General features: G+C 53.4%; 1 protein-coding gene across 1 annotated transcript in view; it reads right to left on the bottom strand.

The window, feature by feature from the left end:
• Positions 1–21,910, bottom strand: part of CLUH (CLUH binding protein of NUMT mRNA) — a 79,156-nt gene that overhangs the window by 29,159 nt on the left and 28,087 nt on the right. The window contains exons 2-4 of the mRNA XM_078611995.1: positions 8,779–8,948; positions 5,693–5,864; positions 1,219–1,362 (exon numbers count right to left, since the gene is read on the bottom strand). Coding sequence (XP_078468121.1) covers positions 1,219–1,362; positions 5,693–5,864; positions 8,779–8,948 — 486 coding nt within the window. The remainder of the gene's footprint in view (positions 1–1,218; positions 1,363–5,692; positions 5,865–8,778; positions 8,949–21,910) is intronic.

Below are 21,910 nucleotides of genomic sequence, written 5' to 3'. Positions count from 1 at the left end.
ACAGGATATTTTGTGTATTCTTAAGTTGCCTTGCTACCTTTAATTATCACTGTTTATTCCAAAATAAGCATCACGAGGGCTTCGTGTATATGACAAATCGTATTTAAACCAATTTCTGGAGTCCTTTTTTTATACCCGCGCAGTGCTGGCCATTGCTACATCAAGTGCAAACCGTCCACGTCAACCCGATTCAGTACAACGACAACAACACGCACACGAAGGCCCTTTTCCGTTTAAAGTGTCCGTCGTCCATATCGGCCGATTCGCCCAGGTTTTTTTTATTCCCCAAAAGTATTTTGTTATTAACAAGACGAATCAGGTACACAACACAGAGGATATGCAAGGGGGTTGTGACACCAGCACAAACCACACATTTCGGATTACAGTGTAAATGGAGACCTGTCTAAACCGCAGGTTTCAATAAACTCTACAAGACCCTGGTATCTCCCTAAACTCTGAAACCCCTGTAGAAGGGAAAAAGGAGGGGGGGGGGGGAGTGGGAGTGCATAAATGTCATCATGAATGCTCTTAAGAATCAATGCCCACTGCAGGAGAGGTAGTGAAGGGATTACATGTTTGCTAGTAAGCTTCCTCCCTGCCCTCGGTTTTGCACTCAAATGCTCTAGAGCGGCAATTTTTGACAATTTATCGGCCCATTCCTGCAGTGTTGTGGGGGGGGGGGGGGGGAGTTGCGTGCCCTTTCCAGTTGGATATAATGGTGCGTTTTGCCATAACACTGAACATTTGGAACAATGTATTTGCCTTTTTGGTTCTTTCGGTAAAGTCACAATACAATTCTCACGACGTTTCGGCCACAACGCAAGCAGCCGTCCTCAGGTGAAGAACAGGGCTGCCGGAAAGACAGCGTCCGAATGAACGCCGCCAAGCTTGGCAGCGTATATATAAGCTGGGTTAGAGGAGGAGAGCGCCTTGGCAAAGGAATTTACATATCAACAGAGGAATTTAGCATATTTATGGAAAATGTTTTTATTATTATTTCCCTTCTGCGTGACTTTACCGAAAGAACCAAGAAGATGAATCCCTGCAGTCACGAAAGCTTTAAATCGAAATGTATTTGCCGCCATGGAAAGGCCTTGGCCGCACCCCAGGGGATTTCATCTCCCCGCGTGCAGCACCGGCGGGCGAAGCCCTCGGCCAATCGGAGGTAGCGACCCGACCCCCCCCCCCCGCCACCGCACCCCACGGGCCCCCCCTTACCGGCCACGTCCCCGTCAGTGACGGCGTTGAGGAAGGAGAGCGAAACGCCGTCCTGCCCGTTGTAGGCGTCCGAGAGGTCGGTGCTCTTGAGAAGGTCGTGCACGTGACGGAGGTGGATGCGCACCTCCCGGATGGTGTACGGCTCTGCGCGGGGCACGGGGCAGCGGTACGGGGGAGGGAGGTGGGGGGGGGGGGGAGGTGGGGTGGGGGGGCAAACGGGACAACGACCATCACCGAGCACGTTAGCCAGCGGCTCCGGGCAGCGGTTGGCTGCGGTAGGGTGCAAACGAAGTTCAACGTACGGTAACATGCATGCAATTCGGCATGGCAACCGCCAGCAAAACAATGCTTTGAATTATTAATTTTGTGATGCTGCGTTGGGGGGCAGTGGTGCGCGCAAATTGTCCTTTGCGTGCTACGGAGAAGGGCGATTGCCCGAAACGTTGCTTAATATGTTTTAATCCTTTTAAAGGCCACAGTGTCAGACGAATTTTCTTGAGTTTTTAGCGATGCAAAATTACATTGATAATTTATTTTAAAAAGACTTCTAAAATTCCACTGCAATCTCTAGATGCTGGGATAGAGCTGGTCATGCACATCAGAGGGAGCAGAGGAGAATGACGTTGTTTTAATTCTCCACCGGTGCCACCGATTGGGGGATACCAACAGACAACCCGGCAGAAAAATGAGAAGATGGCTATGGAGAGGAGCGCCGAAGACATTTTTATCATAGGTAGGAACGCAGAGGGGTCTGTCTTCATGTAGCCTCGCAGAATTCCGCACTTTGCATCTGTGGGGTAAGCTAATGAACATCAGCCTCAGTGAACTAAGAGCATTGTCAGTGTGGATGGGGACAAACGACTGCTCCATTTTTTTCCAGTTTACCTCTCACACCTGTGTTCACACAAACACACCCGCAATTATGTTTCACGTTTTGACCTCAAAACGCTTCACCGCATTGAAACGAGCGTGGGCCCACCTTTACGCGTCGTGCCGAGGTGACGGATCCCACAGCCTGGGCCTAGGTCGTCACGCGACTTACCCACCCAACAGCGACCCACCGCGTCCAACGCTGCGGTTGGCAAACGTAGGCGAGAGCGACCGAGTGTGAATGTGAAGAGGGAAACGGGGTGGGGCCTGGCGTGGTGCTGGCCACCCACCCACCCCTTGACGTGCCGTGCCAGCCTTCATAGCTGCTCGCTAACAGCACTTGCCCCAACAGTCTGTTAAAGGCTATAAAGGGGATCTTTGTCTCGGTCAGTAAAGCCATGGCACCTGAGCCTGTCCCGTAAGCTCTTACCTGCGGGCGTTTGACACTTCACGTGGCCTTCCAAGTGCACACTGCCTGGCACAAGCGCTGTGGTGACGTCACCGCCACAAGCGGGCGCTTGTGCCTAGCGCCCGTTACTTTACGACACCTCATAAGGGCCGGTGTGTTGGAGCCAGACAGCTGTGCCCGTGAAATCTACCTCTGATGTACTGGGGTGCACCATATTACCGCATGATGTTTTAACACCGCCAATTCCCCGTGGCTCAAAAGCTTCCCAATTTACAATAAATTAATTAGAAAACGAAAACTTCCTTAAGACACCTAGCAACTTGAAATAATTAGTAAAGATATAAAAAAAACTTCCAATTCACGACACTGCACTGTAGTTAATGGGTCCTGCGATTCAATACTGGACTTCCATTGGTTCGCGCCCGGCCAAAACTCCTGATGCCACTCGCGTTCCGATTCAAGACGCTCCGAGAGTGCGGCCCCAGAAACGGTCGCCCCTGAAACCGCCACGTCTCACGCCGCTGACCGGGGGGGGTGAGGGGGCGCCCCGGCGTTCCCACACACACAAGCCCTCGCGCCGGGGGCCTGCCCGGGCCTGCCTGCCGCCAGCGTCTGCGGCCGCGTGACGGGGGAGGAACGCTCAAGAGATGACGAGCTCGACGGCCGCGTCGAGGGGACTTGCCAGCGTGCCCCCCCCACCCCCCACCCCCCACCCCTCACCGCACCGCCAGTCAGTCACGCCGTCAGCATCCGAGTCACCGAGCTCCCTAGGGGCTCCAGTTCGGCGTTCACAAGTCATCTCTGTCGAGCTCCCCTGGCCCCTTTGATTGCCAGTGGCGCTAAGGGCCTGCTTGGGCGCGTGCACACGCTCGCGCAAAGAAATTCTCGCAAAGAGCTCCGTCCAAGACATTTCTACGAGCGAGCCAAGCGGTGGCGTGCAGCCAGAGGGTGGCGTCGGGGTGGGCGACGAACGCACTTTAAGAAGCAATTGTGGAGGACGTCAGATTCAGCCGCTTAAAATCGAGTATGAGATAAGGAAATATGAATACGAGCCTTTGGCGCGCGCGTGTACAGTATCGTGTCAAGAGCACCTCTGCGGTGACACGGGGATGAGTGTGCGCGCGTGTGGGCGTGCGTTTCAAATTATCCTTTGACAGCGGTTTTACGAGCAAGGTGGCCCACTTTTGTAGTTGGAATAATGCTGCTTTACCGCCGCTGATCGATCGGGCCACGGGGGAGGGGGGCACACAATGGCCAACTATTGTGAAGCGGGCATTGGGATCTTAAATGGACGGTGGCGTTGCCAACGAGGTGACCGCAGCAAACTGGGAGAGAGGGCTTTTAAAAACAAGGAGCGAAGACGGAACGAAATATCCCAACACTTGCACAACCTCGTTATCAGGCTGGACGCAATTGTTCCATGGGCCGGCCGCGAATGCTCCCTCTTTCTAGGCCAGAGGACATCGTGAAGCTCATTAGATACCCGCCGAACGAAATCGAGCTCCCTTTCCCCTGTCGCACGATTATACACGCATCACACCGAAAAAGTCATTCCAAGGGCTCTCGAAAGCACGTCCGTGACAGCCATCCTGGGGCTGCTCTCTCTACAAACACACAGGGGCGAGGCGGCAATGCTTGCTGCAAGAGTTTCCCGTACGAACATTTTTTCATCTCGTCACATCGTGCCGGCTAACGTGATTGAAATAAATTTGGGGAAACAAAAAAAAAGGCTGAAAGAAAAAAAAGGAGCTGCGTCGAATTTTTTTTTGGCGCAAGGGTCCTTCCACACTACGGCTTGGATAGCTGCCCGAGGACCCCTTTAAGAGTGCCTGAAAGACTGTAGCTGCAGCGTGGGTATGGCAAGCGCCGGTTGGGGGAGGGGGCACTGGGCAGTAGATTGCTCGCCTGTGGATTACGTCAGTGCCAACATTTTATAAAGAACAAAAAACCAAATAGACTGCCTCTAGAATACTTCCCGCAAATAGGTCAAGGGTCATGGCCATGCGTTAGTTCGCCAGGGGCTAACGACACGAGCTGGACTGCGAAGTGGCCAGGAGATTGGTGGTACAGCAAACGGGTTCCCAAGCAATATTTAAGAATTTTGCAATTATTCCGTCGTACACTTGGGTTTTCTCCAGGTACTTGGCAAAAATGGAACACGGAAGCCCACCTCAAATTGTAGGACCCTCCCGAATAAAAAATTCCCATTACATTTGAAGGCAGAATGGTCCGTGGAGGCAATATGGCAAGTGTATGGGTCTCTACGCATGTATCTGCTTCTCTATGCAAGTCTATGGGTCATATCAGTGTGCACGAGCCTGTGTGTCCATATTCAAATTCTATAGCCATCTATGTCAGCACGGTGGACGTGACTCAACAAGTGACACAGACTAGAAGAGAATGTATGTATGTATGCTGAACTTCTTTCGCACCATACGTGCAAAATATCCCCCGTATACCCTTAACGGACCTTTGGGGCAAGTACCGTTCGAGAGCACCTATAAAGGCCAACACGGCACACGAGGAGGTGGGTAGCCAGCACCACGCCTGGCACACAGTAAACAACAATCGCCATTCGCCACTAAGTGGCGGTGACGTCACCACAGCGCTTGTGCCAGGCAGTGTGCACTTTTAAGGCCATGTGAAGTGTCAAACGCCCGCTGGTAGGAGGTCACGGAACAGGCTCGGGTGCCATGGATTTACTGACCGAGACAAAGACAAAGATCGCCTGTATTGCCTTTAACAGACTGTTGGGGCGAGTGCTGTTAGCGAGCAGCTATGAAGGCCGGCACGGCACGTGAAGGGGTGGGTGGCCAATGTTTACACTGTACCAGGTACTCATGAGGCCGCGTCGACCTAGGAGAGGCCCAGGACCGGTTCAGATAATCGTCACCGGTGTTGGCCCGTGAACGGGAGCCGAACTCGGGTCGCCGAGTTCGTGGCACTAACCGCTACACCACCGCTCCCCCGTCACCGACTGAGAACACGAACAAAGACACGCACGCGCGGACGGCATCCTCTCGCTCACCTGACCCTGTATCAAACAAAATCAAAACGCAAAACCACCCCGGGCAAAAACAATTCTCATCTTACATCAAGGGGATACATAACGGAGCGAGAAAACCAGAACAGCTGACCCCACGCTGCGGGGTGGCGGGGTAGGGCAGAGGGGGGAAGAGGAGGGAGGTCGCTCACCCTCGACGACGCGCAGCAGGGAGCCCTCGCCGAGCCCCTCGACGGCGCGCAGCTCCGAGTAGGCGTCGAGCGCGGCGCCGTCCAGCTGCAGCGAGAAGCAGGTGCGGTGGCAGCTCTCCTCGCGGTCCATCAGAACCTGCTGGATGTCCTGCACCAGCTCCTGCGACGACACCTGCCGTGGCCCACGCGCGCGTCCGATTAGCGCGCTCGGCGACGTACGGTGCGCGAAAGTTGTCCGTACGTCGTGGCGATGACGATGATACTGGCGACGGAAGCTTCGCTGAGCGAGGGGGGGAAGACTTTGCAAAGGGACTTGGAAGGTGTCGCCACCTTAGCGGCAGCGCTGCGCGGCGACGTATTTCTTTCAAAGGTCGGAGGTCGGAGGTCACTGCGTAGTTTCTTGTACTATTTGTGCGCATGACGCCAGCGATATGTTCAGGAGCCGCCAAATGTCAAGGCCTGTTAGCCACGACGAAGGAGCGCAGGCCACGGCGGCTTACTCCACGGTCCATCGTGTTGGTTTGCATGGTCGCGATGCCACCGTGAATAGTCTTTAATTTTACATTCATGAAGGAGATGTGCGCACGGGCCTGTTTATAATGTGATGCAGTTGATGGTTACACCACCAGTGTCTACGAGGAATGTTAAAGACAGGAGGGTGCGATGTTTGGGTCTCGAATGATGTGTTAATTCGGGATTTGTTGGCCAAGATATTTGGTGGCCGGCAATGAAACTGGGGCAAGGCGTATGCAGTGATGTTCTGGAACATCCCTGGTTGATGCTGGAACACTTTGATAAACTTTAGATATAAAAAAAGAGGTTACGTTAACAAGTCAAAGACAATATCACTATTGCCTCCACACCAAATCATCAAAATAGTCCTTCCTTCCTACGAATTCCACGAGGTTTTGCGATACTGATTTGCAACTTCATACGTCTGCTCTTGTCGCATCTCACCATCCGGATGTAACGACTGCCCTTTGATCCTTCATCCGTGGGTGTCAACTCCAACACGGTATAACCCCGTAAGCAAATGTTAATTTGGTATTAGGAAGCGATTAAGGATTATTTTCAGAGATGCCCTGCCCGTAGCGATAAAGCGCTTTTAATTCAGAATTATAGCAATCACTGAGAGTAATTTTTTTAATTGCCTACGAAACGTGGTGACCACGAAACCGATACACAACGGCCTAAGCTTGTGAACGACGTCAAAGTGGCTTCAAGGGAGCACTCGGCAATTAGCTACATTCGCTCATCGGATTCCTCCCCCAGGTCGCCAAATAAAGATTCTCTCATTCCGATTCTGCTTTGCTGGAGCATTCAAACGGAGCCCTCTTCATTAGGATGCAGGAAAATCCGACGATGACCACAACTGACATGTATTCACCGTCAAACATTAATTTAAATTTGAAATACATGCCAACTCATGAAATGTTCGTCTCTTTTTTTTTGTTACCGCTTTTCATAACAGCTGTAGCGAAATGTCGACTGTCGGTAAATTGGACGATCGTAACAGTTTTGGCAAGCCTGCTTTGAATCGTCAACACGTATAAAGATGTGAACATTTATTATAAAATTCTAGTTGAGAATAGATAGTTTTCTGATTGCGAGCATTCCAAACAAGGACAATTGAAGAGGAGACTCCAATAGGCATCCACACAAAGGGGTAGTGAAACTCTGAGCAATCGTAGAACGTACACACAGGTTAACGCGCATAAAGAAAGCATTTCATATCACACACACACACACATTTGCCTATGACCAATTCACCCGGGATATACCCGATCTTGTCACATCTCAGAAGCCAAGCAGGGCCGAGTCTGGTTAAGTGCTTTGACGGGTGACCACAAATGCCAAACAGGTAGTCGTAGGACTGCAGGGGCCTACGTCGCAGGAGGCAAGAGGGAAGCGACATCCATTGTTGTACTGTACTTCTACACTCCCGTGTATAAGCTCCAAGCCTTCACCAGCCCACACTGAACAGAGTGGTCAAGTGCTGCCAAAGAGCCCCAAAGACCCACGCGGAATTGGGAGGCCCTATATCCAGCAGTGGATGCCCCAAAAGGACCTGCACATGGATATTGTATAAATGTGTTTACAGCATGGCGTTGCATGTAAGAGGCGTGTAAATGTAATTTAGCCAGGTGTCACATTGGCAGGGGAGGACCTCCTAAAATACCCGAGTACACAGGAAACCACCCGCACGCACACAAGAGTGAGAAAATTAACCCGTTAAACGTTGTGCCGGATACCCAGGACGACCACTGAAATAAAAACACTTTTCATAACGAAAGTATTGCTGGGTTTCCGTTAACAAGTCGGAGATATATAAAGCTAATTATTATAAATAAAAGATTCACCTGTGAGTGTAGGGTACATTTTTCGGAAGGATGCAAACATTAGTTTCAGTCCTATTAACTTAACAATGTTTTTACAAAAATTTTCATCACCTATTGGGAACACAGCGGCGACGTGGGAAAACCCGGAAAAAATTGTAGTGCATCCGTTTTACAAGCGGAAAGGTGCGTTTATATTAACGACAAAAAAACAACAGAAAACGACGCCGATGGTGGTACGCCAGAGGTCGCAACCGGGTACCCGATACCCGTACCCTACCCGATACCCGGCTACCCGTACCCAGCCGGGTACGAGTACCCATTTGCGACCCTGGTGCTGCCGGGTACGGGTACGGATAGGCCGTGAGTCACTGGTGAGTAACCGTTTGTCACTCATTTCCCAACGTCTTGTCTCTTCTCACAATTCAAGATCCTAGAATCAACCCACCCGCGCCTGCAACATGGCTTCATCCCAGAGGTCGCAATCGGGTACCCGTACCCGTACCCTACCTGATACCCGGCCGGGTACGGGTAGCCGGGTATCGGGTAGGGTACGGGTACCCGTTTTCGACCCTGGTGTGGCCGGGTACGGGTACGGGTAAGGAATCAAAACCCGTTTGCGACCTCTGCGGTACGCAAGAACGGCGGCGACCGACGATGACCGCATTTTATTCCGCTGCCGAGTGCGAAGATGACGACGCTGACAATGCCGACGATGCCGGTGGCCGTCCCCCGTGGCGGACATCTTACCTGCAGCTCGAAGGGCTCCGATCCGGGCACGTGGATCTTGAGGGTGAAGACGCACTCCGGAGCCGGGTCGTCAGGCTGGGCCGCGCTGGCGCCCGCGTCCAGGGCACCACCCCCCACGCCGGCGGGAGCCGGCGCTCCCCCATTCGCGAGCGCCTCGTCCTCCCCGTGAGCTGCACACGAGTGGAGCAACGACAGCATGGCTCGGCCTCGCTTCGTACCGCTTCAAAAGAACAATCTTAAGACTCGCTCGAGTTTGGTGTTTCAACATCCAAACTATTTCACGCGACTGCTGCTGCTGCTGCGGTTGCAACTCAAGAGGTTTCTTTTTGCGCCGTTCCCTGCCGATCTTCTTATCGCCCCCTCGACTAACACTCGGCACAGGTCGCACGAACTGCCGCAAAGCGATGCCTTATCCCAGCCCCTTTGAAGGTGGGACTTTCCGAGCCGATCCTGGAGTTGCGAAAGCCTCGATTTGTTTCCCGCTCCCCTCCCCCCTCACTCTCTCGGACACTCGGTTGTTGTAAGTCGCCACACAAAGTGTAGCCCTCTTTCGTGGAACGCTTCCCAGGCTACCGAGATAAATTCTGCGCCGACGTCTCGGTGAAACTGAGCCCTCTCCGGCGAGCTGGGCGGGTTAAAAGGCGGAGAGAAGATGAGAAAAAAAAAGCGGAGAACTGTGCCAAACTGAGGTCGCTTTGGCGACAGTTTTTTAAGTCTGGTTCAAACGTAATGAACAAGAGTTATTAAAATAATTGGGAGGTAGTTTGCAACAGACCGCTCAGAATGTCGGAGGGAAATCGGCCACAGAGGAGAGCGAAATGGGCACGGGGGCGAGTCGATTATAAACGCGTTGGGGCGACTCCCTACAGCTCTCGTCACACACCTTACCTGCGGTGTCCATTTAATCTGCAAAATGAGGGCAGACTGCGTTTCTGACTCGTGCGAGCCCGCAGCCTCTCCCAAAGTGCGTTTATTAAAAAAAATTAAACCGCTAATCTTCTGGCGGAGCTGGCAAGGGTCAAACTTAAACACGGCCCCGGCCCAACAAGCTGTCGATCCCCTCAGGTCGACTGAGAGTATGAGAATACGATGGATAAAACAAACGACGAGAGACCAGCCGACTTTCTAACTGAAAGCCATTGCAAACGAGGTGGCGATGCAATGAAGACGACGCCTATTGCACGAATGGCACCCTCCGGTCTAGCAACTTTCACCCCCTCAAATGCACGCCAACCTGTGCTGCACACACACACATAGCGGCTTTTATTTATTTATTTAGATACACATATATAAGTCCATCTCCCCGCCTCCTTACTCCACCCACAATCCCCAACTTTCTCCTGCCTCCAAAAAAAAAACCCCACCGATGCAACTTGCGTGAGATCCGATCAGCCTCTCCCCGACCCCTCCTTTTACTTTCAACTGAAGTTAAACGATTCTCTTTGAGCTTGGGTATTTATAAACGAAGCTCGATTGTGTTTGCACGCAAACCCTCCCTCAAGCAGCCCCCGTCAACAATCAACAACACGAGGCTTAAAGTTATTTTCTGTCATCACCGCGTGCGTAAGGCAGCATCAACTCATTGGCCTGCGTTATTTGCGGCCTTAAAAAAAAGCACAACCTCGGCAGCCCATACTTACAAGAGCATTTGCACAGCAACGGGATAATCGCCGCACGACAGCTGTCATTACACGCAACATTTTACGGTGTGACCCAGCTAAGTGGGGGACTGTTATCGCCACTGCAATGCACCCCCGTGCCGGGTTTCAAAGTTGAAATCATCTTAAAAATGGAACTTCTCGTAAAACGACGGCAACGACACAACGACGGGACCCAGAAGTTAATGTCATCCGTGGCGAGGAGCTGGCCAGACGATGCGGAAAAGAAGAAGAATTGTCGAGCAGCTTCTGAAAGAGCCCAATGCACTTCCTACCACTGCATGTCGTATGTAATGTGCTTTTAGGAGAACACCTGTCAAGACTTGCCATGGCACATGAGGTCATGGTGTGGGCCCCCAAATCATTGCGTCTCAAATTCAAAATGTGAATACTCGGATTACACATTGCCTAATTGTAAAAAAAAATGTTTTACGTTTATTACATTACATTTCCCTCCACCTTGTTAAATAGCCTTGATGAGCAATTACATGGAGACGCTTAATAATAATAATGAGCGTAAACAGTTTATCGTTGGCGAGTTTCATTTACGTGACCAACGACTTGAAAAATCGACCCGTTGTGGATTGGCATCAAATCGTGGCGACTTAACCCACCGTGCAGCCACCAAAACGAATCGTACAAAGACAAAAAGATCCCCTCCCAGAAAGCCTTAACAGACTGTTGGGGCAAGTGCCGTTAGCGTGCACCTATAACGGCCGATACGGCACACGTGGAAGTGGGTGGCAAGGACCACTCCCGGCCGCCTTTGTCTCCCTAGTGGCGATATTTAAACATCGCACCACGTACTCGATTGAGGCCGAGCCACCCAGGGGAGCCCTTGGACCGGTTCAGATAATCGTCACCGATGTTGGCTGCGAGTGGAAATCGAACCTCGGGTTCGCAGCGCAAGCGCGCTAACCGCTACACCACCGCTCCCCCCCCCACTCCCCCCCCCACTCCCAACTAAGGATTGACGCTCGCACACACACACTCGCCACCGCCGAAATGCAAGTCAGGCGAGGCTGAAGGTGAAGCGTTATCGTCCCGCTGCTGCTTGGCGGTCACCGAGAGGGGGTCGCGGTGCGGGGTAGGGACTGCGAGGGGAGGGCGTGGATGCGCTGCCGGGCGAGTCGGGATACGCACGTGCGCAGCAGAGGCAGTTGCACCATTTCGCCCCGGGGACAATTTTTTTTCAAGTTTGTAATAAAAAAAATGTGCAGTTGGAATTCTCCTTTCTTTGTTTCGTCAAACGCGTTGCTCAAGCCGAAAGCGGAGTGCGCGCGCGATGAAGGCCACAGGCATTCCCCTTCTACGCAAAGCGGCTTTCTAAAACATTCTCCTCGTGCTCCCGCGTTGCCTTGCAGAAGCGGCAAGTCCGCACACGACAATGGCTCTCCTCCACGACTGCAGCTCGCGGACACAGCAAAAAAAAAAAACACCCCCCCCCTCCTTCACCATTCATCAGCAAGCAGCACAATACGTCGAGTGTGAAACTTGATTACTGCTGATGGAGGTAGCCGGTGCCTCCTCCTCGTTCCTGGGCTCTACTGGCCCAGGATTGCCCCGGGGGGGGCTCTCTCTGGCCCAGCAACAGAGCCCACACTCCATAAGCCACGAGGCTCTGTGGGCCCACCACCCACCCACCATAACCCACCCACCCCCCACAATTTCAATCTGTAAGCGGTATTTAAAAAAATTAACCCGTAAAAACAAAGTTTTTCACTATAAATCCTTTATATGCGTGGCAGCGAACTTAATATAAAGGATTTAAAAATATATTCGCCTGTGGAGGACGCGGGGATCGATCCCGCGACCTTTGGCATGGGAAGCGAGGGCGCTACCCACTGCGCTACTCCGCCACGGCCTGTGGAGGGGTTACGCTCTGGGCTCTTATACTGTCACGTTCAGCCAAAGCGATGAATGAGTTCTATTTGAATATATGTAAAATAAATTTTTTTTGCCTAAAAAGTGTAAAATTTTGGGAATTTTTTTTCACGAACATTAATTGTCTGGCACTACGAGTGTGTGTGGAAAATGTCAGCTCGATTGGATCACGGGAAGTGGGTTAAAAAACGACCGAAAGATTTGCACGGTCGTAAGCAAGCAAGCAAGCACGCAAGCACGCAAGCACGCAAAAGCACGCAAGCAAGCGAACTTAATATAAAGGATTTAAAAAAACCACACCAACACCGCTGGCTTTGACCCCATTTTCCATTGGCAACATCAGAGCCGTGCCATTTTGTTGGGGGCCCCTCGCACGTTCGAAGTGCTTTCCCCCCCCCCCCACTGCCTATTTGCCAAACCGAGCCAAAAACCAAACCGTGATACATTGGCTTCATAAAATACATCAGAAGCTGGTTCAGAGCCAAACAGAGCGAGGGGCATGGTTAATAATCATAATCATCGTCGTCATCCATTGGCACATGCGACTCCGACGTCGCAGCTTTCATTGCGCGCGACATAAAAATGGGCATGGCTACGGATATGCAGTGGGGGAGGCTGGCTCAGCACGGTTCCGGCGCAGCACAGGTGTGCAGTGGAAAAGAGTTATTAGCACAGGTCACAATGAGCCTGGCTAGGGGGGAGGGGGCATTGGTGCCAACCACCGTGGGGGGGTTTAACCTGCGATGGTTGGACATGGGGAACCTGGGCTCTCTTGGGTCTAACCCACCAAGCCAACCCCCATTCCCAACGGGCTGTGGAAAAGGGGCCTTGGGGTTACCGTGGGGAGCGACACGGCCATTTGAACACCGAGCTGGCAAAAAGCAGGGCCAAGCATCGAGCCTGGGGTGGGTATTAAAATGTCGAATGGTTTCACATTTAAAACAAGTTCCACCATGGTCACCAATCCAGTCACTAATAGAGCACAGATTACACTCACATGTGAAATAGCCCAGCTGTGAATACCTTACGTAATATAGTATGCCGAGCTAAAGTGAGCGATTAATCTATGCAGCTGAATAAAAGGCTGTGATTATGGCAACGGTAACAGCAGAGAGCTGTAATTCAGCCGGGTCTCTTCCAAAGTTACTGCCCAAAGAAACAGCACAGGGATTGCTTTTGGTAACACAATCTGCACAACTGGCAAGATAATACTCTTATATAAGCACACAACTTCACCTGTGATGAACGCTGCACTTTCCGTCTTTTTCATGCAGGGGGCGCTGCAAACCTACACGCCCTCCTGCATGAACGACGGAGGCGCAGGGACAGACGTTCGATTACGTTGGAATCGATCTGCAGACGGCGGTCTTCTCGCACGGCCAGCAGCTCTATGTCGTCTTATCTCGATCCCGCAATCCCAAACTGGTGAAAGTCCGCATCGAACCGAACCCCCAGCAAGGGCATCTACTTAACGACGAGACAATATTCACACGAAATGTCGTTTTCAATTAAGTCTTCCAGATGTAAAATGATTTCAGCTTTTAATGAAGAAATACAATTATTTAATTCAAAACATAATACAACTCAAAGATGTTTTATTTTAAAACTTCAAAACGGAGCATCGGGTGCTTGCGTGAATGCGTCGTTCGTGTCCACATTTTTTATCGTGACTTTCCTGGCTGAAGGCCGTAAATCGTTGTTCAGGGGCACCATTGGTACCCCCGAACAACCCCTAGTATCCAAATAAAGCGTTATTCAAAAAACGATGCCAAGTGCGAGATGATGGTCCCTTGCAGACCTGAGACACGGAGACACTGAGACACGGTCCCTTGCAGACCTGCGATACTGAGACAGGCCCTTGCAGACCAGAGCCACTGAGAAACTGAGACACAGTCCCTTACAGACCAGACAATGGAAAAAAACATCCCTGCATGTGTAATCATTACACGTCCTCTATTTAAAAAAACAAGCACAGGTGCAGCAGCCTTGAACACACGATAAGAATGACGTCGGGGTGCTCCAAACTTCCCCCACCCCCCCAATGAGATTCATTTTGCCGGCTTTCACCAGCCCTGCGACCTTCATCAGCGACGGAGGCAACATGCTGCGGCGCACTCGGCTCATCCGCACTCCGTTGCCATTCATAGTGGTCGCGTATGGCGAGAGGTGTGTGCAACCACGGTCGTAACGCAGACCGCAATATTGAATCACGGCTGTGACAATATTTAAAATACCAAAAAAATAGAGTGCGGTACCTCAAAACACAGTGACAATGCAGGGTAGAGACTCCAAAATCGGAGCGATTACGTACAAGCGTGCTTATCAGACCTCCCCGAGAGCCAACAGCATCAAACGTGCCATTTTGAACAAAACCAGCGTCGGATCGAATGGACTTTGCCGATATGGCGACCAACATGAACGTATAAATTAATTGCAGTCTTTTTCATGAAGTGGAACTCATTTTAGCGAAATCAGGTTGAAGGCAACTCCGAGCCAAAAATGTGCACACTCGCCGCTTTCAATCACGACTCAAAACAAAGATAAAGATCCTCCCTATAGCCTTAACAGACTGTCGGGGAAAGTGCGGTTCGCGAGCACCGATTAAGGCCCACACACGGGCACACGGAGGGGTGGCAAGCATCACGCCCGACCGCCTTTGTCTCCCCAAGTGGCGATGTTTACACACCGCCGCACCAGGTAAACCGTGTGAAGGCCGAGGTTGATCTCGGGAAGGCCCAGGGGACCGGTCCAGATCATTCGTCACCGGCATTGGCCGTGAGCGTGAACCGAACCTCGGGGCTTGCCGGGTTCGCAGCGCAGCGCCGCCGGGCCAGCTTCGCTACTGCCGCTTCTTCCCACCAACTACAGCAACAACGCAGCCACTACGCACAGCTCGATGTCAAGCAGGATGGGTAAGAAGCACAAAAATGGGACGAGTTTTTCCCCCCCACTACCTATTTGCCAAACCGAGCCAAAATCCAAACCATGATACATTGGGCTTCATAAAATACATCAGAAGCTGGTTCAGAGCCAAACAGAGCGAGGGGCATGGTTAATAATCATAATCATCGTCATCATCCATTGGCATCAAGCCGCCGATCCCGAAAACGGTCACCAAGGTGGCGCTGCTTTCTCTACGATGTTTCAACGTGCCAGGCAGTTCGGCGGGTGTGAAATAATAAACGTCGGGGATAAATTGCTCGACACGCAGCAAAAACACTTTGCACGGTGCCCGAAGGCCGATTACGACCGCGAGCGAAGGAGGCCGCAACGATGGTTCTTGTCCCGTCTATTTCAGCCGCACAATTGCCGCCCAGCGCTTTTGCAAAATACAACCGCGGTCACCGTTTTTCTTTTTAAGGTCGCGATCGACGTCGACTGTGACGACCAAAACCGACGACTTCATTCATCGCGAGCGAATGATCAATTTAGCGACAATACGCTTACCCATCGGACATGACAGGCGGATCGGGGATCGTGGTCATTCTGAACAGGAGCGTGGAGAGATGGAAGCTGGGAAGAGCCCTTGTAAAAAAGGGACGCAAAGGAACTTGTGTGGGATACGAAACGAACCAAACCGTAGCCCCACCCCCCACCACTTCGAGCGTCGATAAGAGAAAAACTAAGAAAATACTTTGGCTTGTTTCACAGAGCCGCAGGCAGCCGAGGAGCTATGCGTCACAGTTAACCTGTGGGAGGCGGTGGGCTTATATAAACTAGTTTAATGCACTCTCCATAGAAAACAAACACGACAATCTAAGGAGTTTTCAACAACACGGGAGGGAGATATACTGGAAATACAACAATATATAAGTGTGTATGCAAATGAGATTACAAGTTTAATTCTAACAGTACTCGAAAACCTTCGTTGTCAAATGAAGACAGACATACATAGATCCATCCATACATGCATCCCTCGAAAATACAAAACGTACATTTTTAATGTAACGTCACCATCACACTCAAGCATCGACACGCCCACTCGCGACACATCTCATTGACAACACGCTTAGCGGGCATCACTCTGGATGGAGCTTTGCGCAACGCACACCACCCCCTCCCGTACCTTTCCTGTAAGAGGCTGCCCGCCTTCTCTTCCGCTTCCTCTTGGCCTTGCCCCCTGCAGGTGGCAGCAGAGTCGGCTGCGCCGCGTCACAGCGAGCGGGGGAGCGACGGCGGCCGTCCCGATCCGCCGCCACCACCACCGAGGTGTCCCCCAACGAGGGCACCGAAGGAGCGCGCCGCCACCCGTCGCGCGACCCGACCAGACCCGTCAAAGCGTCCCCGCCCGTCGCCACCGTCGCGCCCGCCACGTGCCCCCCAAGGACCGGGCCTCCCACAAAGCCGCCCATCTTCTTCGCTAGCGGCGTGGCGAGGCGAGGCGCGCACCCGTCGTCACGCTGGCACCTGGCCGTGGGACACTGCTGCAGGTTGGGGCAGACCTGCCAGCGGTCGCAGCGAGCCAGGTCCAAGTCCTCGGCGTCGTCATCGTGGACGACGTCATCGTCGTCGTCCTCAAACGGCGCCCTCCCCTCCAACGAGTCTCCGCCACCCTTGTAGGATCTGCGCCGGCAATCGTCGGCAGAGCACGGTTCGAAGCCCCCCTGCCCGACGTCACAAAAGACGGCGGAGCCGTCGCGCGAGTACGCCGTCGCCGGGTCCGACCGAGGCACGGCGCTCGACGGCCGCGCGAACACGGCGCCCTCGCAACAGCGGCTCTGGCCGTCGCCGTACGAGTCGGATGGCCGCCCCTCGTAGCAGCCTCCTCCCCCGTCCTGGTCTTTGTTGATGCAGCTGAAGCCGCCGTGGCAATGTTGATTCATCTGACAGCATGCCGGGTCAAAGAAGCCACAGGACTGCATGTCGGCGGCGTTGACGGCGGATTTTTGAGGACGGTTCATGCTCGGATCTCCGAGGAAACCCGGGTCTCCCGCGGCGCAGTAACTCGCGGGACTCAGGAATGCCTCGTACTTTTTCGCGGGGGGATTCTCAAACGCTTGCCTCCACTCGTGCATCGCCTGGTAGTTGTTCTGCGCGAAGGGATTGTGCTCCACCGCGCGATGCGACGCGTTCCGAAACTCCATCCTGCAGCGCAGCGCCTGCGAGTTGTCCATGCCGCACGGCTGCAAAAACTCCGGCGCCGACGCCGCCATGCCGTACGAGCACGGCTGCGTGCCGTCCCCGGAGCAGTGCGGGGGGGGGCGGCAGCAGCTCCGCGCCACCGCAGAAGGGGTTTGCGGCGCCGTACACGTGGGACGTTCGGCCCAGAGACGTCTGGCGCTCGGCGGGAGGCCTCCGCGAGAGGAAGAACGCTTCTTCGTAGTCGTCAAAGCAACTTTCTTCGTGCGCCAAGATGCGGTCGGGTTCCTGGTGGCGGAGTGACGAGTCGCCCACAAACGGATTCGTGTCCCTCAGAAAAACACCGCCGCCTCCCCCACCGCCCCCGCCGCCGCTCCTCCTCGACGCGGCGCTCCGCACCACGTCCGGCATCCGCCCCAGCGGCCCTCCCGCGGCCTGCTCCCCACTCGCGGGCCGAACGCCGTCAGCCGTCCCCACCGTGAAGGACACGCGGGCGGCCGGGCCGCACGGGTAGCCGCCGCCGCCGTGCGCAAGGACGCCGGCTCCTGCCCCGTTACCGCCGCTGCCGCAGACGCCGCACTCCCACGGCCCGGCGGCGGCGGCGCACGCCGAGTCCTCCCGGCAGCAGCCACCCCCAACCACGAAGCCTCGCAGGTCCGAGGAGCCGTGCAGCGTGTACTCGGGAGGGAAGTCGCCCAGCATGCCGCGCTTCAGCCGACGCCCGCCGTGAAACGCGGGCCCCTCCACGACGCAGCCGCCGTCCGCGACGTCGCCGCCGTAGCCGGAGTTGAGGATCCCTCCCGGGGACTCGTCGAAGACGGTGGCGCGCTCCGGCGAGCCGTAGCGCGGGGACGCTGGCGCCGGGGAGCCGTTGGACAAGAGGGACACGGTCTCTTGGTCCGGCCGTCGCGAGGACGACGACCAGCGCACGCAGCAGGAGAGCACGTTGCCCATTGTGGACCGGCGCGCGTCTGCAACTTGAACCCCCCCCCCTCAGCTAGGGCTCGACTGCGGCTCCACGCAAGGGGTCGACCAGAAGACCACTATTCCTATTTCATAGACACCGATGAACTGCCATCACTCTCGATAGGAAAGGTCGATCGTGATCACCTTTCACAAAACCAAATCAAATCAATATCCGGAAGCTGCACTTGTAAAAACACGAGTAAAATTGGACGTTGCATTTTTTTGCAAAATAAAAAAACCCCATCAGAGGTACCGACTTTCCTGTGCGTTCATTAGACTTTTTTCTTACAACCTATACAAACCAATATGATTTAGTACAGCTGAGTATTTAGTAAAGTTTAAATAAAATCCCGCATGTGGTAAATCGTAGTAGATATTGCCGTGAACAGCAAATGGTTCACAACTGAAAAACTCGCAGAATCATAGGCCGATCGCTTGCAAACAAAGCAAGGCTGATCCAGATTTACAGAAAGCGTCGATTCCTTTCACAACGAACCAATCTGCATAGCAGCACTGTCAGCGGTTCTCCTGCTGCCGACTGCGCTTCATTTGCAGATTGTCTCACTTGACACATTATTACATTTTACGTGCTCATTTTAGGAATTAGATTAAAACAGTTTATCGGACCATTTGAGCGACTGCACACATATATATGCTCGGATTTCACAATCGTCATGCGACGGATGACAAAAAAACCCACGTGTATTTTTATTTTAAAAATCGGCGATTAATCCCGAATCTCGAAAGCACTTGCATTAAGAAAATCAAAAGAGCAATAATGATCGAGACTGCTCCTTAACAGGGCGCCGATGCAGCCACTTATCTGCGCTCGCCGTTTTCCACCGAACAGCTGCAGCACCACCGAGCGATAGCGGGCACGGGCGAGACGAGAACGAGGCCGCTGGCTGCGCTTAAAACCACACAGTCGAGCGAAACCAAGCTAGATTCAGGCTTTGTGTCACGCTCCCGCAGCCGCTGCGTTTCATCCTCTCCTGAGAACCCAGACGGAGGTCCGCCGCCGCCGCCGCCGCCTGCTGCTGCTGCTCCTGCAGTGTCCGGTCCGTCACAGGCAACGGCGTGGAGAACCACGCGGAGTGGATGGTGGTGGGGGGGGGGGTGTTTGTTGGCGCGAGCCTTAACCTCGCACGTCCCGCAGGCCGCGGCGAGCCCGCTGGGACACCAGCGCCACCGGCAGACGGTCAAACTTCATGGCGGTCACGCGCAATTTTGTATTCCTGGCTCCGCGCTTGCCGATTAGCCACAGCGGCGACGATGGCGGCGGCGGCAGCGGCGCAGGGGAGCCGTCCTTCACACAACCTTCACCGGGCACCCGCGCGTCTCCTCCCCAATCCGTGACCTCCACGGGGGCCTTGAGGACGCGACCGCGTCCAGCACCCAGTTGCCCGTTTGCACCGAAATAATCCACAGAGATGTGCGCGTAGTCCTCTCCTCCTCCTCCTCTCGGTTATTTCGTTCCGCTTATTTCACTTCATGCATTCGTATGCACGTGTTAACTTAAGGGACAAAGCCGAACGGAGGGAAGAGAGGAAAAAAAGGAAAAGGACCTGCAGTAGAATTTTTGTCGCGAATCTCCGCGAAGGCACTGCAGGGTCAACGTCGCGAATGCGCACGATTTGATTGAGCGTGCGCTCTCCAGCGATTACATCATTTACATCCGCTTCCCAAAGCGAACCGAAAACCCCAAAGCAGAAAATAAAAATCCACACGTGAATGATACATGCAATTATCTAATACAACGCTAATGGTTGCTGGAGGCTAACTAAGCCTTGTCGACTAAACAGGCCAGACAGCATCCATCCCCTGGTACACGGAGAGCGAGTGGCGTATGTTTCGCGGTCGCAACACTCGCTCGCGTACAGACGCCTGCTCGCAAGTGCGAGGGGACAAAACACACGCTCACACACACGTGCCCACACACACACGCGCACGCGCTCACACACACACACGCACGCACGCGCTCACACACGCGCGCAGGCAGGCACGCACGCACGCACTCACACATACGCACGTACGCGCTCACACACACACACCGCCTAAATATAGCGAGCTAGAGGAACATGCTTCGCATACACATGAGGCCGGCTGGCGTGCTGCAATAAAGTGTGAATGAAAACGCAAGCCCCTGTCACAGCAGACGGCACGCGCGCTCGCTGGTGCGAGTACGCTGCAGGGCATGTGCCCAAAGGTTTTGCCGCCTTCAAGGCTGCGAACTTGAAGCCGTGTCGCCGACGCGCGGCCACGCGCATGCACACAACAATGAACGCGCGCTTCTACAGAGGATGTGCATGCAGAATGATGTCTGTTGTGAAACCACGAACGCCAGCTTCGAGCTGTCAGAGCCCGAGTAGGGAGTGGCTCGCAGCTCGTACAAGAAACGGGAAGGGTGCTCTTCTCTGCCGGTGGCCATGAGCCGTTGGTGGAAATTCCACATTCCCATGGCGAGGATCTTTCTCTGTACAGGACGACCAGCATGTATGTTGAACTTCATTCGCACCGTACGTAGGCAAACATGCTAATCAGAGGTGTGGGGAGAGGACAATAAACTAAAGATAAGAAGCCGTTGTAAAGAAATTAGTTTTTAATCGAGATTTAAAAGTGCATGGCTCCAGTGGCATCCTAATATCAGCAGGAAGAGTGTTCCAGATGGCTGCAGTGACCTCTATTGACGTGGCATGCAATATAGCCAAGTGGGCTTTACATGGTAAGTAAATATGAATTAAAAATCGTTTAGTATGTAGCAATCTGCTTGCGTTTCCTATACTTTGCACTCCTATGGTGTGTTTGTACTGTTTGTTGTTGAGGCTTTCTGACCCGCCCCGAACGGAAATCTGTGAAAGAGCTTTACAGCTCATCGGATTGCTCCAGTACGAATCAAAATTCGGATTCTCTATCATCGATACAATTCTTACACTCGCACGATGGATTTACCACATTTCAGATGTGTAGGTTTGTGGGCGATCAACGGGGCTGCACGTGAACCCTGCCAGCCACGAGGAGGTGCTACAATCGCCACGGTGTTGAATTGTACCCGCGGAGCTGAGATTATGACAATCAATCTAATTGCAATGGGGGGGGGGGGGGTGGGTGGAATAATCGTTACACGTGTATACAGGCACTCCTTGACGTACGCGATTGATGCGTTCCTGGAAAAGTGCGCATCTCAAAATCGCGTACGGCAAAAACTATTTCCCCAGAAGAAATAATGGTAGAGATGGGGGGGGGGGGGTAGGGGATTTCGCTCGCACACTCGCAGACATAAATCGCCTATATTATCCGAGCGCACATCACTACAATACACGTGCACTCAATACAACACGAGAGACGCGAGACAAAAGGGAGGAGCGTCGGTGCAAACACGGCAAGATGCTGTACAGAGTAGCGTGCGCTCGGCTGTCGTACCGCACACATGCTGCTGGCCACGCCACTGGGTCGTGCCAGGCCAGGGTGACGTGCGTCACGTCGCCGTCGACGTTATTCCGAAAATGGCCTCGCGTGCGTCAACAAAAAGCCTAGGTACACAAAGC

The sequence above is a fragment of the Lampetra planeri genome, chromosome 37 (assembly GCF_965212315.1).
Source record: "Lampetra planeri chromosome 37, kcLamPlan1.2.h2, whole genome shotgun sequence".
NCBI classification, from domain to species: Eukaryota; Metazoa; Chordata; class Hyperoartia; order Petromyzontiformes; family Petromyzontidae; genus Lampetra; species Lampetra planeri.
The sequence above is the reverse complement of the archived record's forward strand: the minus strand, read 5'-3'. Positions and strand labels throughout refer to the sequence as shown.